Source organism: Anthonomus grandis, chromosome 1 (genome assembly GCF_022605725.1).
Source record: "Anthonomus grandis grandis chromosome 1, icAntGran1.3, whole genome shotgun sequence".
Lineage (NCBI taxonomy): Eukaryota > Metazoa > Arthropoda > Insecta > Coleoptera > Curculionidae > Anthonomus > Anthonomus grandis.
Window position 1 is genome coordinate 1,903,157 of NC_065546.1, and position 13,501 is coordinate 1,916,657.

General features: G+C 32.1%; 1 protein-coding gene across 4 annotated transcripts in view; it reads left to right on the forward strand.

Annotated features, from left to right (window-relative positions):
- The window catches only part of LOC126743982 (prominin-like protein), a 126,093-nt gene that overhangs the window by 12,225 nt on the left and 100,367 nt on the right, over nt 1–13,501 (forward strand). For 3 of the 4 annotated variants that reach the window (XM_050451291.1, XM_050451298.1, XM_050451306.1), the window contains exon 2: nt 10,735–11,131. In XM_050451291.1, coding sequence (XP_050307248.1) covers nt 11,029–11,131 — 103 coding nt within the window. In that variant the 5' untranslated portion in view covers nt 10,735–11,028. Of the gene's footprint in view, nt 1–10,734; nt 11,132–13,501 lie in introns of those variants that run through there. The other variant, XM_050451282.1, reaches the window with a different exon arrangement.

Sequence of the window (13,501 nt, forward strand, 5' to 3'; positions counted from 1 at the left end):
CCACTTTACATCACACTCCCGATATTGATGCGTCAACCGCAGAAAAGAAAAAGCCTGAAATTATAACTTTTTATAATTTTAGCAAGTGTGGGGTGGATGTAGTAGATGAACTCTCTGCGTCCTATGATGTATCCCGTAATAGTAGGCGTTGGTCACTCACTATATTTTATGCTCTATTGAATTTCACGGGAATTAACTCTTTAGTCATATATAGAGCTAATACTCAAAATGAAATAAAAAGGAGAATATTTTTGAAAAACCTAGCCTATCAGCTCATTGCTGATTATACTGAAACGCGCTCCCAAAATCCAAGGTTACCAAGGGAACTGCAAGGTAAGATGTTCAAAAGGCAACACGAACAACAGGCATTAGATCCACCATGAAAACGCCAGAGATTTGCAAGAAGATGCACGATTTGTACACGAACTAATGATCGTAAATCTTTCTTTACTTGTGTAAAATGCTCAAATTTTGTTTGCGTTCAGCATTCTTTTACTATATGTGAGAACTGTGAAAATTGTATTTCTGAGTAACATGTTATTTTCTGTTTCATTCTGTACTTATATTTAAGGTTAAATTAATACTGTTTACTCCTAGAAACTATTATTTTGTTGAATATCTTGATTTAGAAAAAATACACTTTGTTTTTGACAATAGGTTCAATTTTTCGTAATAATTTTTTTTTATTGTTGTTACTTTTATTTTACTACTTATTCTTTATCTGATATGATGTATTAATATATTCCATCCAAAAAATCTACCTAAAACAACTAAATATTTTTAATTTTAAATTAATTTATTTGGGGAAGGATAATATTTATAAGGATCTTCCTTGGTTGATCGCATCCTTCTCTTCATAAAAAACTTGGATACATAGCCCCACTCGGCCAAACCTCTCTCCTCCATGCATTCTTGAAGTCGTCTTGTTTTATTGTCACCTTCATCGATGTATAAATTTCTGGGTGTTTTGATATGTGCTCTTCACATTTGACTCCTACAAAATTTGGTACTAGAAAGGACTGCAGAATTGCATAATTTAATTTTCACGTTAGTAATGGAGTAAAAAGAAATTTGTCAATTTTCAAAAAAAAAAAGGAAAAACTTGTTACTTTTACTTAAAACTTTTTTACTTGGTTTATACAGGGCATCTTATGAATATTTGTATGAAATAAAAAATTTATTTAGAACTAAAATATTTTAAAAAATGTATTGGAAGTGGCATTTATATCACTTTATAAAAAAAATTCAGCTTGAATTAAGATTTAAACTTGCATAATTCACTGTATATATAATATATAATTATTTTAAGTATAATTTCTCTCTCTGGAGTAATGGAATTGCATAATTTAATTTTCACGTTAGTAATGAAGTACAAAGTAATTTTTCAATTTAAAAAAAAAAGGAAAAACTTGTTACTTTTACTTAAAACTTTTTTACTTGGTTCATACAGGGCATCTCATGAATCAAAATAAGAAAAATCCAATCTATCATGTCTCAGTCTGATATTTTTGTTGAATTTAAAGCAAAACGCATATTCATCATTCGACTGTTGAAGTACATCAATTTATTACCAATTAAATCTGAAGGGTTTGAATTGCGTATTAATATTTCACTTTATCTCATAACATATGCTCGTATACAGCACAGTTGGCGTGCTCTATATTTTTTAATCCGTCCAGTGCATGGCAACAAAGGCTGGTACAAAGTATGGTGTGTCATACTTTATTTTATTACTTCTTTTTTACAATTTGTCGCGTTTAATGTAATTGTTACGATGCGTTGACCTTTTAATGACCAACTACATACATTAAGTGTAATATTTCCCACAAAACTTAAAAAAAGGGTAAATTTTTAACAAACACAAATCAATCATGTTGTCAAGTCAAGATGCAGAGCTTATAGTAATGTGAACACAATGAAATACAACATTTATATATATCCCAGCAGGAAAACATGTTATCAGTCATATTATTGAAATATTTTAAGTTCCATAAGAATCAAAGGCAGTCAGTTGCTGATAACTTTTCACACATCATAATTAAATAGTATTTATATGTAATTGCTAGAAATGCACAATTGGTTAGTCAACTGAATGTTTTTATGTCCAAAATCTTCTCTTTCCTCCCCTCTAGTCATTCAAGTACAGGTTTTATGTAACCTGGTCATTATTTAGACTCCAAAAAATGTAAAATTTTTTTTAGAAATTAAGTAATTTGAAATTATAAAAAATTAACTTAATTTTGCGATCTTATGTGGCTTATGTTATTCTGGAAGTGTCTCTTATAATTTAAAAATTAACGTTTTCCCATAATTTTTAAATTATAATTTCCATTAATGATTTTAAGGGAATTTATTTGAATAATTCTACGTTATCATCATACATTCTATTTATATAGTTTTCGCAGCACAATCTGGCAAATTCTCCATAGAACTATTAAAAAAAAATCAATTCAATGTCAATATTTTTAAATCACACTTAACAAGCAGTCATTACACTAATATAGCAACCAATTTTATTTCCATTTGATAAATTTAATTGCTTAGACCTGTTATATGGCTCAGAATTTGTAGATAAAATATTAATGTGAATTATGTCAACTTGTTATTGACTGATAATAAATAGAAAAAATTTGCTGTTAAGGGTTTAAACATGAGTATTTTAGTTACTAGTCTCTGAAATTTTTGAAGCGAGTTATTATCTTTAACCCATTAGTGCATAAACTTATTAAAATTGTTATTTTTTTTTTTTTATTTATGAATGAATTAGTTAATTATTTTTCTTTATGAATTAGTTAAATGATTTAAATAAGATATAAAAAAAAATCAAAAAATTCAAATATTAGTTTTTATTAGTGTGTGTTTTAAGGTGGAGTCCCTTTTTCATGCATAAAATACATAAAATTAATATTATTTAGTTTATATGGTAATTTTCGAAACAATTTGTTGAAGTCCACAGTCACATTTTACATATATAAAGTTACTTTTCTTCTTGAATACTTGGCACCTTCGATCAGATTCATTGTACCGAATTAAATGTCCTATATTATCAAATCTAGAGGCTTTATGAACTGGAAGCGTAGTTTTTCCTCTACTTGGTTTTTTACCATAGGAAGGGCGATATACCTCCGAAATTCTAGTAAGGAGGCACAATTTGCATCATTTGGTCTTAGCTTTTTCATAAGTACCCAGCCATTTGAGATACTTGCATCTAATAAATATGATACTATTGGCCAATATCATATTCGCTGTCGCATTCTTGTCCTATACAAAGCAATCAGCCCATCTATTTTATCAACTCCTCCCATGTGTTTATTGTATCCAGCTATAATTTTTGGTTGTGGAATTTGTTTTATAGTATTAGTTTCCTTACACCATCTAGACATATGTCATTACTTTCGAAGTTGGTACCCAATGTCACAACCTTGTTGTCCATCCATTGTACAAAAGTAAAGTTATCACAAGAAACAAAACTGTGGCTTCCCCTTGGTTTTGATTTCCATGAAGTACTTTCAGGATATGGACACTTTTCCGTTCGAATCTTTCTTAGTGTTGCCGTTGCACAAATTTTATTTTCCGAGAGATGGTTCAGTAAACTCAAGCTTGTAAAATAATTATCAAAAAAAATTTATATCCCTGGTTAGAAGGCACTTCCGATTTATGTAGTAAGGACATAACCACGTCTTTTCCAAGGTCACCAAGACCTTTTCTGCATCTGATTTGCCAGTGTAAGTCTCAAAAGAAATCATGTACCCATTACTACTGCATAGAGCCCAGTTTTTGAAGCGGAACTTATCGGCTTGCCCTTGATGTACTGTTTGGCATAGTGTTTGCCATAGTAGGGCATCATGCTTTCATCAAGTGAAAGATGTTCATCCAAACCTCCGTGTTTTTTGAAATTCTCATTCAGTAGAGGGCGAATTTTGTAAATCCGGTCACTGCGATCAATATTAGCATTATCGTTGAAATGGATGTGGCGAAGTAACACTTCTATTTCACAAATATAATATACAATAATACACAAATCTATTTAGTCGCATGCTATTTTTTAAAATGTTTGGTAGGTATATCCTCTGTTGGATTCCAAAACTTCCTCTTGTTCGGATATTTTGCATAACCTGAAAGAAGCATTCCTCCAAGTAGTACATATAACTCTTCTTTTGTGAAATTTAGCTCCTTATTTTTTTGTTGGCCGTATTTATTGGTTTCCTCAACAATTTTCGATGTGGGATCTTCATCGAAAAACAGTTTTAAAGAATCTAACGGATTTTGGGCTTCTTTTGCTTCTTGAGATATGGCTCTCGTGGCACACAGTTTGTATTCATAGAAAAAATGGGGGGATCTGCGTCCCATTCGTATAGCTTTCTACGTTTAGGGGTTGAAAAATTCCCTTCACTTATAGTTGACCCAGGTTTAGAAAGCAGATCTGCTAAAGGTATTAGATCTTCTTCATCAAAATCATCTTGTTCATTAGGTGGGGCTTCATAGGTTCGACGAGATAAACCCTTAGACTTTGGAAATAGTTGGGCTAGAGGAACTAGATCTTCTTCGTCAAAATCATTTTGTTTTCTGGCTCTTACTTCACAATTCTGCTGAAGTATTCCACGGCATAAGCCATTTACATCTGCGATATCATCAGAGCTGTCGCTGTCTTCTTCTGTGTCTTCGCCTAGGTCATCAGGAATTCCAATGTAAACATCAAGATTTTGTTGAACTTCACCGTCATTTTCTTCAAATAATGTCTGCAATTCATGCAGAGATAATCTGCAAAATACGAATTACGAATTATACTGAGGATTGTCTATTTTGCATAGAGTCCCTTATAAGGGACAGAACAAATATTTATGTCTAAGAAAACAATAACACATTTTTGTTTTGCAGACAAAATTGTATGATGGTTCCAACCTCAAACACAACATATTTACTGAATTTCTTTACCCTGGTTTCAAAACCTATCGATATAAAAAATTAAATTGCGGCAGTAGTTCTTGAAATTTTAACGGTTGAAGTGACCCAAGAAAACGTGAAAGAGACGTTTATTTTTGGTTTACACAATGTGTAAATTTTTGGTTGAATTACGATATTTATCGTTGAACTCAACGATAAATATCGTATAAAATGTTCACGTCATATACCTTGAGGAATTCTCGTTTACTAGAATGAGTTTATAAACAATGGTATATTATAATACTGGCTGTCCAGAAACTCTACCGACAAATTTTACAATGTGATTCTCTTTAAAAATTGTTTATGAATGTATCATCTACACATTTCACTTTTGGATATATGGGGTGCTAAAACTTAAAAAAAAAGTTTTTTTTAAAATAACTTTACTACCAATTTAAGTTGAAGAAGTAGTCCATTTTTGCAGTGGAGTTAATAGATCAATGTTGGAGTTAATAATTATTATTATAATTAATTATTAATTATGCAGTTTTAATATTTTGTAAATCCAAGTTACAGTATTGGCCATAATAGTTGGAACTTTTAAAAATGTATTATATTTTGTGTGCCTTTTAATTAGCATTTTATTTTCTTTTATAAAGTTGTTGTACACGAAAAACTAGTGTTAATTAATTTAAATGTTAACAAAAATTCAGCACCATCAGTAGCAGTTCGGAATAAAAATTTAAAAAAAGCTGGACAAAATACTTAGAACTAAATGATTTTATTCAAAAACGACATAAAACATAACTTATTGAAATCATAATATTATAATTAATATTTGGTATGGTAACCCTTAGCATTAATTACTGCCTGCATTCTTCTGGGCATTGATTCAATCAAATTTTCAATTATTTGTCTGTCAATGTGAGTCCAGGCTTCAACAAGCTTATGAAATAGTTCATCAACATTTTTGACTGTTCCAGATGCCCGATCCAGATGTTCCCATAAATTTTCAGTCGGGTTTAAGTCTGGACTCTGGGCCGGCCACTTTAAAACTGTGATCTTTTCTTGGTCCAACCATTCGTTTACCAATTTTGACGAATGTTTTGGATCGTTATCATGCTGGAATACAAAATTTACTGGCATAGACTCAAATGTGTAAGGCTCCATTATATTTCGCAAAATATTCCCATACATCGATCCATTTTCCCCACAATTTTATGTATTGGCCCAGTACCATACCAAGAAAAGCATCCCCATACTATCACATTACCACCTCCATGTTTAACCGTAGGTCGGATAAACTTTTTCTTGAGTCTTTCACCTTTCGGTCGTCTTACATGAAGTATTCCATCACTGGAAAATAGATTGAACTTAGATTCGTCACTGAATAGCACTTTTTTCCAATCTCGTACAGTCCAGTTAAGGTGATCCATTGCAAATTGTAGGCGTAACTTGACATTTTTTTTCCGCAGCAAAGGTTTTTTAGCAGGTCTGAGCTGTTAAGTCCACCAGAACATAATGGCCTTCTTACCGTTCTTGCAGAGATATTGGAAGGCTCACCTTTATTTAATTTTTGTAAAATTTTGGAGGATGACAAAAATGGGTCATTCTGGGAAATATTTAAAATTCGCCTATCTACACGGGCAGCCGTGGCTTTAGGTCTTCCAGTGCTTTTACCTGGTACCACATTTCCAAATATACGATATTTCTTAATTATCCGTGACACGGTGTTCTTAGGAATAGGCCAAAAACCCACTTGCACACTGGTTTGTCAAAGACTGCCTGTAAAATACATCTTATTAAAAGTTCCAAGCATTTTATCCAGCACAAAAATTTAAAGTATTTCTTATTGTCTGAAACAAGATAAGGCTGAAATTCTGGTATGCTTTTTTGTTTACTTATAAATAAGTTTATTGATTGAATGTACAAAAATAAAATATAAATTTAAAACATTGGAAAAATTTTAAAATTTTAAAAGTTCCAACTTTTATGGCCAATACTGTATGTCTCTTTCTCATGTATTTTAACCTTGTCTCAGACACTAGAACTTATAACATGACTTGTCAGAGCCCCTTAATTTGTTATCCCTGATGATGGACATGTTATATGTCCGAAACATGTATAGGGTTTATAGTTTTTTAAATAAATTTAGTGGAGGATGACCGAAACATTTTTAGTTACCCATTGTTTTACTACCAATGTACATATATTTTTTTTAAATTTGCAAATGTGTTTTATGTAACAGGGGGCATTTTTTGATGTACAAAAAACTAACTTTCAGCAGTGAGGTCTATAGGGAGTTTATATTTTTTAAATCCTTGTTTAATTTTGAGCAAATTTATATTCGTGAGTTTTTTTTATTTTCGGTGCTGTTTTTATAAAGACCATTTTTGGAATGGCCAAATTGATTGAACCTTTACTCCACAATTATTTTTCTTAAATTTATTATTTTAAAATAAATTAACTTATAAATTAATTAAATTAAGTATTGTATTTAATCTAAACTCTTGTTTTTGTTTCTGTCATTTTATGTTTAGCCTACTAACAAAATTTAATGAAACTTTTAATATTAGTACGTTGCTATAACCTCTTCAGTCCACACGTCCAGCCCGCTGTACATTTTTCAAAATATATTAGAACGGGCTCACGACGACTTAACGTGATTTGGAGCCCGCCGTGCAGCGGACTGGACGTGCATATATACGCCAAAAGGTATTTGGTTAAAAATATTTGGCAACGTTGGTTTTTTTAGTTTTGTTTTGACGGAACAGGTGTTGTGTTGTAAATCATGGCGTCGTATCAGAAACTAGGTAATATTTGCATTATTTTCGATTGTTTTGATAAAATACTGATTAAAATCAAATAAATTGACTGCTATTTAGTAAATCAACAAATATACGTACAGAAAATGTAACGTCGCTCTACAGAGTGTTCGGCTTTTGATTTTGTGCAGTATTTTGGACGTCGGGACTGTATTTGGTTCAAGTTTTTACTTTTTACCCAAAAATTTTAAATTTTATTGTTGTTTTTTTTTCGTCTTTTTTTTAAGGTGGTATGCAACCACTGACGGATAAAGATCTTGAAGAGATTCTAAATGACAGTGACTTCTACTTGAGCGATGATGATGAGGAAATCACCGCCGAAAACAGTGAATCAATTGAGGCAAATAGATAATGAAGACGACGAGCCGGCGCCGGCAGATGCAGATTCGGTTTCTGATACCATTGAAGAGGAGTCTGATGACGATAATGTTCCCTTATCCAGAATAAGAGAGCAGGTTCTCCAGGAGCAAACAAAAAATAAAACCGCAGAAGTAAAATGGAAAAGAAATGTTTTTGAAAGTCGAGAAGATGTCTACCTTGATCCGGAATGGCAGTTACAAGATGATCATGAGTATTGGACACCCCTGAACTATTTTTATGAATAGTTTCTAGATTATTTTTGGGAAAATTTATCAGAACAAAGTAATATTCGTGCCATGCAAGCAAATGAAAAAAAACCACTAAAGCCAACAGCCAAAGAATATCGAATATTGACTAGAATACATATTTTAATGGGCATTTTTGGACTTCCACGGCTGCGGTTGTATTTTATGAAGGGAATTGAAATATCTTGCATTACTCAGCTACCTAGAGACCGTATTTTTAAATTAAGAAATTTTCTACATGTTGTTAACAATCTTAGTGTTTCAAATGAGGTAAAGCAGTCAAATCGGCTATGGAAAGTTCAACCTATCATCGATGCGATTCGTAAAAAGTGTATTACTTTACCAAGGAGTAAAGAATTGAGCATCGCCGATCAGATGATCCCCTTCACAGGCACTACTGCTCTCCGACAGTACGTTAAAACCAAGCCAAATCCAGTAGGACTCAAAAATTTTATTTTAGTTACACCTTCCAGACTGGTTTTAGATTTTATGATTTATCAAGGTGCAAAAACTTGGCCAGATGGTTCTCCCGATCAAAATTTGGGAATAGGTGGATCGGTTGTAAAGAAGCTTTCAGAAGATTTGTCGCCAGGGCACATAATTTATTTTGATCGTTACTTTACTTCAGTCAAGCTACTGGATCATTTACTAACAAAAGGAATTTTGGGAACAGGGACAATTATGAACAACAGAATTGTTTTGTTGAAATAAAAAATGATAAAGAGCTCCTCTCGAATGGTCGTGGTTCCTTTGATGAGTTTGTGCGAGAAGACAAAAAAATGACCATTCTGAAATGGATGGACAATAGATCAGTAACAGTGGCATTAACATCTTCAGGCTCTGCGCCAGTAACAGAAGTACGCCGATGGGACAAGAAAAATAATAAGTACCTTCTTGTTTCATGTCCAAACTCTGTCACTAGTTACAACCATTCTATGGGAGGAGTGGACATGTGTGATAGACTAATATCTTACTACCGCATTTGCATGCGAACAAAAAAATGGCCGGTAAGAGTTTTCTGGCATTTTGTGGACTTGACAATTACAAATTCGTGGGTTGAATACCGCCAAGACTGCTTCGCTCGTGGAGATAGAAAAAACTCTATCATGGATTTACTTGAATTTAAACTGTATATCGGGAAATTTCTTGCCCTTGGGGCACAAGCAAAAGGTTTTCAAGATCCAACTTCTTCATTAGATGAAGAAATAAGTCAACCTGCTAAAAAATGCAAGAAGTCGGAGATGCCACCAAGAGATGTCCTTGGGACTGAAGAGGATAATGTGCTTATTTTTTAAAATGAGCATTCCCAAAAAAATGTTTTTATTTCTTTACGCAAACAAAGTGCATGAAATTAAAAAAAAAATAAAAAAGTCTACTATCAAATATAAACAGGGTGTTTCATTAATATTCCAAAAAAAAACCAGGGGGAGTTTCCTAAAAAAAAGTGTAATGCATTCATTACGTTAAGTCTAAATATCTTGAAAACGGTGTCTATAGTAGCGACTTCGACCAAGAACCTTTTTTCCGTAAAAATAATCGATAAATCCCCTTTTTTATTTAAAAAAGTTATTTAACCATCCATAAAAAATATGACACTTTTAAAGTATAAAAAACCGTGTATGTAGCGCCCTCTACAAGTGCGAACCCTCGTAACATTAAATTTGAATTTACCATATCAAAAAAAACCCCCAGATGCCAATTTTCGTTCAAATATCTACCGAAATTATTAAGAAAAAATTAAAATAAAACTGCAGCACCATGTATCTTAGAAATAAGCATTTGCGGACATAGGTTTATAGGGACTTTTTTTAATTATTTTTAAGCAAGGAACCCCGTCCTGATTTTTTTCGCATTATTAATGAAACACCCTGTATGTGTATGAAAAGTATATCGTATACTACACAGTGGCATATTCATCAAATATTTGAGGGGTAGTGATCGAGTTTAAAAACTAGGTTACTAAATCCTGTGTCAATTTGTTTAAACGCCGAAATTTTCTTCCATTTGTGAACAGACTAGTATATGATATACGTATATTCTACAGTTTAATAAATATACCTTGACCATATACGGTTTATAAATACACGAAAATCAAATATTTACGAAAAAATCTGTTGTTGGGCATTTTCTTTGTGTTTTAATGTTTAAATTTTAGTAAACATAAGATATGTGGGTTTATCTGTCCAATTTTATCTCTCTAGTTATCGGTTTAATACAACTACCTGCTAAATGATAAAAATATGCTTAAATGCACGTCTGAAAGGTCCCTATATGGCGACAGAGCAATAATAATTTGCTGGTCACCGCACCCGTACTTCCGAGTAAATCTAGGTGACTAAGAAGTACCGTTACGTTTAAAAGATTTACTGTAAACATGAGTTAAATTTATCATATTTATATATATATTTTTTTTATTTCAGATTGATGTGCCAAACTACGTAAACGATGACTGCCATCCTGACTGAACCATCTATAGCTTAATATCAAAAACAAAGCATATTTGCAACAAAAAAAAAAATAAACACCGGTAGATAACAGTTAATAAAGGTAGTAATCTAATCTGTTAATCTCGAAGCCCAACTAGTAATAAAATGATTTAAGAGGGAGTATGACAAACGACTGGATTTCGTGTAGTACCGATTATCAAAGCTTGGAAAACACCAGTTTCACGAGTTTTTTTTAAGTAAAAACAAAACGTCGAGTCGTATCGCAAAATGAAGCACAGGGAGCGGAAGAAACGGTTCTCCGTCAATGCGATCAGCTTATTTGTCACTTGTGTGTTTCTGTTTTTGGCTGTAGAGATTTCAGATGGAAAAGGTAAGTTTTTTTCTTTAATTGAGACTATTATTAGAAATGCTGAATTATTGATCAAGTGGTTAATAGTATAAAGACATGGATATCTTGAGGATTCATGTAACAATTGTATTGATTTTAGTTTCATATTAAAGGTGACAAGTTTCTTCACTAAAAAAAACTTTTCTAGTTTTCTTGTACCAAATCTATTTAGTTACGGAATCCATTTACAAAAGTGTTACATAGCATACCCATACAAACATATATATTTAGATACAAAACTATCTATAAATCAATGAAAGGTGTAGATGAGTTAGTTAATTAAAGCCCCTATGAAATAATATTCTTTAACTGCCCCTTAAAAGATGTAATCCTAGAGTCAAAAAAGCTTATCTGTCCTCACAGACCATTAGCACTTCGAGCCATTCGTGTAATTGGCTCATTAATACCGTAATTGGTATGGTGGAATGGGACTGAAAATATTTCTGATTGTCTATTCAATCTGGAAGGCACCTTAAGTTTAAAAAGTGACAATAACTCGGGACAATCTATAGTAGTATTTAAAACCTTATGCATAAAACATAAGTCGAGTAATGTTTTTCGTGACTTCGCCACCCTTAAAAATTTATTTTGAGTTTTTTCAATCTGCTCAATGTAGCAGTTATATGACGGGGACCACATAATTGAGCCATACTCCAAGATCGTCCTAACAAAAGAGCAATAAAGTAATCTAAAAGTAAACAAAGACAAATCAATGGATAGTCTTAGTAAGCAGTCATATAACTAATCATTATTTAGTAGATATTGATAATTAATATATAGAGACAAGTTATCATTTTAAACTGACTAATCCTATTTTAATGTAATTTTTACCAAAATAAAGCATATTATAAATCAAGAAATCTTATCTGTTATCATCGAGAAATACATTATTCCATTTTGTGCTAAGATTATTCGAAATAGTATTGTATACATTTCTAGAACATGCTGTAAGATAAACTTAGATATTATAGACTCTATGGCTTCTTTTCGAGAACTTCTAGAAGAATTCCTAAATTGGGAGTTTTGTTTGTTCTTAGTGAAGTAACCAGACTTCCAGAGTGAACAGATGGATTGAATACATCTTGGAAGGGAAAGTTAATCCTGGAAAATCATCTTAAAATACACGAGTGTGACCTACTCTAAAAATATCAGGAAATTCAATCATTTTTGGTGCTACTATGCCCTTAGGGGCATAAAGAGGCATCTGTTTAATTCAGATAAATTCCTTAAAATAACCAATAGTTCAATAATTTTTTGTTATTTTCTTTCTTGCTCTAGCAAAACCTAAAAGTTTTTTTTAAGGAGAGAACCACTAATTTTTTGGGTGTTTTTTTTCAACTGCTTTTAGTTATTATAAATTAACACTTAATTTGAACAAATATTATCTAAAAAGTTATTGATAGTAATATATAAGCCATTAGTCGAGTCACTTATACGGTACGGCATTATTTGGTATGTGGGGGGGGTCTCTATAACACCACTTTAAACCAACTGAACGTCATACCGAAATATATCTTAAAAATAATTTATCTAAAGAACAAGCGTTATCCAACCCATTTATTATTTACAGCGGATGTTCTGAATGTTAGATCAATATACATATATTCTAACATCATGTTGCTATACCTATGTAAAAAAATAATAAAAACTATATTGACCATCAGCAAAATACCAGATCAAAATCTCATAAAAAATCCGAAGATTCCACAAAACCAAAAAAATGTCAATAAACGATTTTTAACATATCTTGGACCTAAAATAAACTGCTCAACAATCGAAGTGGATATTATAAAAATCTGCAAATTTAGTTTGCCAATGATTTACAATAAAACAAAATTAAATGTAATAAATAAATCTCTTATAAGTTCACTCACAATAGCCCCAAAAAAAATTAAATAAACTAAAAAATTTAAATTTTTAACACACAACAGGAAAAATTAAAATAAAATTACACCCTGTAGAGCGTGCCCCAAAGTCCTGTCATGAAAATTAATACCTCGTAGGTCCACCACTGGCTCGTCTTAGTGCTGTCACCCTGTTTGGCATAGTTCTTATTAAGTTGTTAATGTAGTGTTGAGTAATGTTTTGCCATATTTCCGGTAATTGATTGGCTAGTTGTTCTAAGGTTAGAGGTGGCTGTTCCAGCTGGTTTAATCTTCGACCCATACATGTTCAATGCAATTCATGTCGGGTGAATGTGGTGGCCAGTCCATTCTGGTAATGCCATGAAATTCAATGCGATCATTAACAATTCTCGCACGATGCGGGCGCGCATTATCATCGATTAAAACGAATTCTTCGCCTATTGCACCAAAAAATGGTACAATTATTATGTTCTCTATAATAATGCCT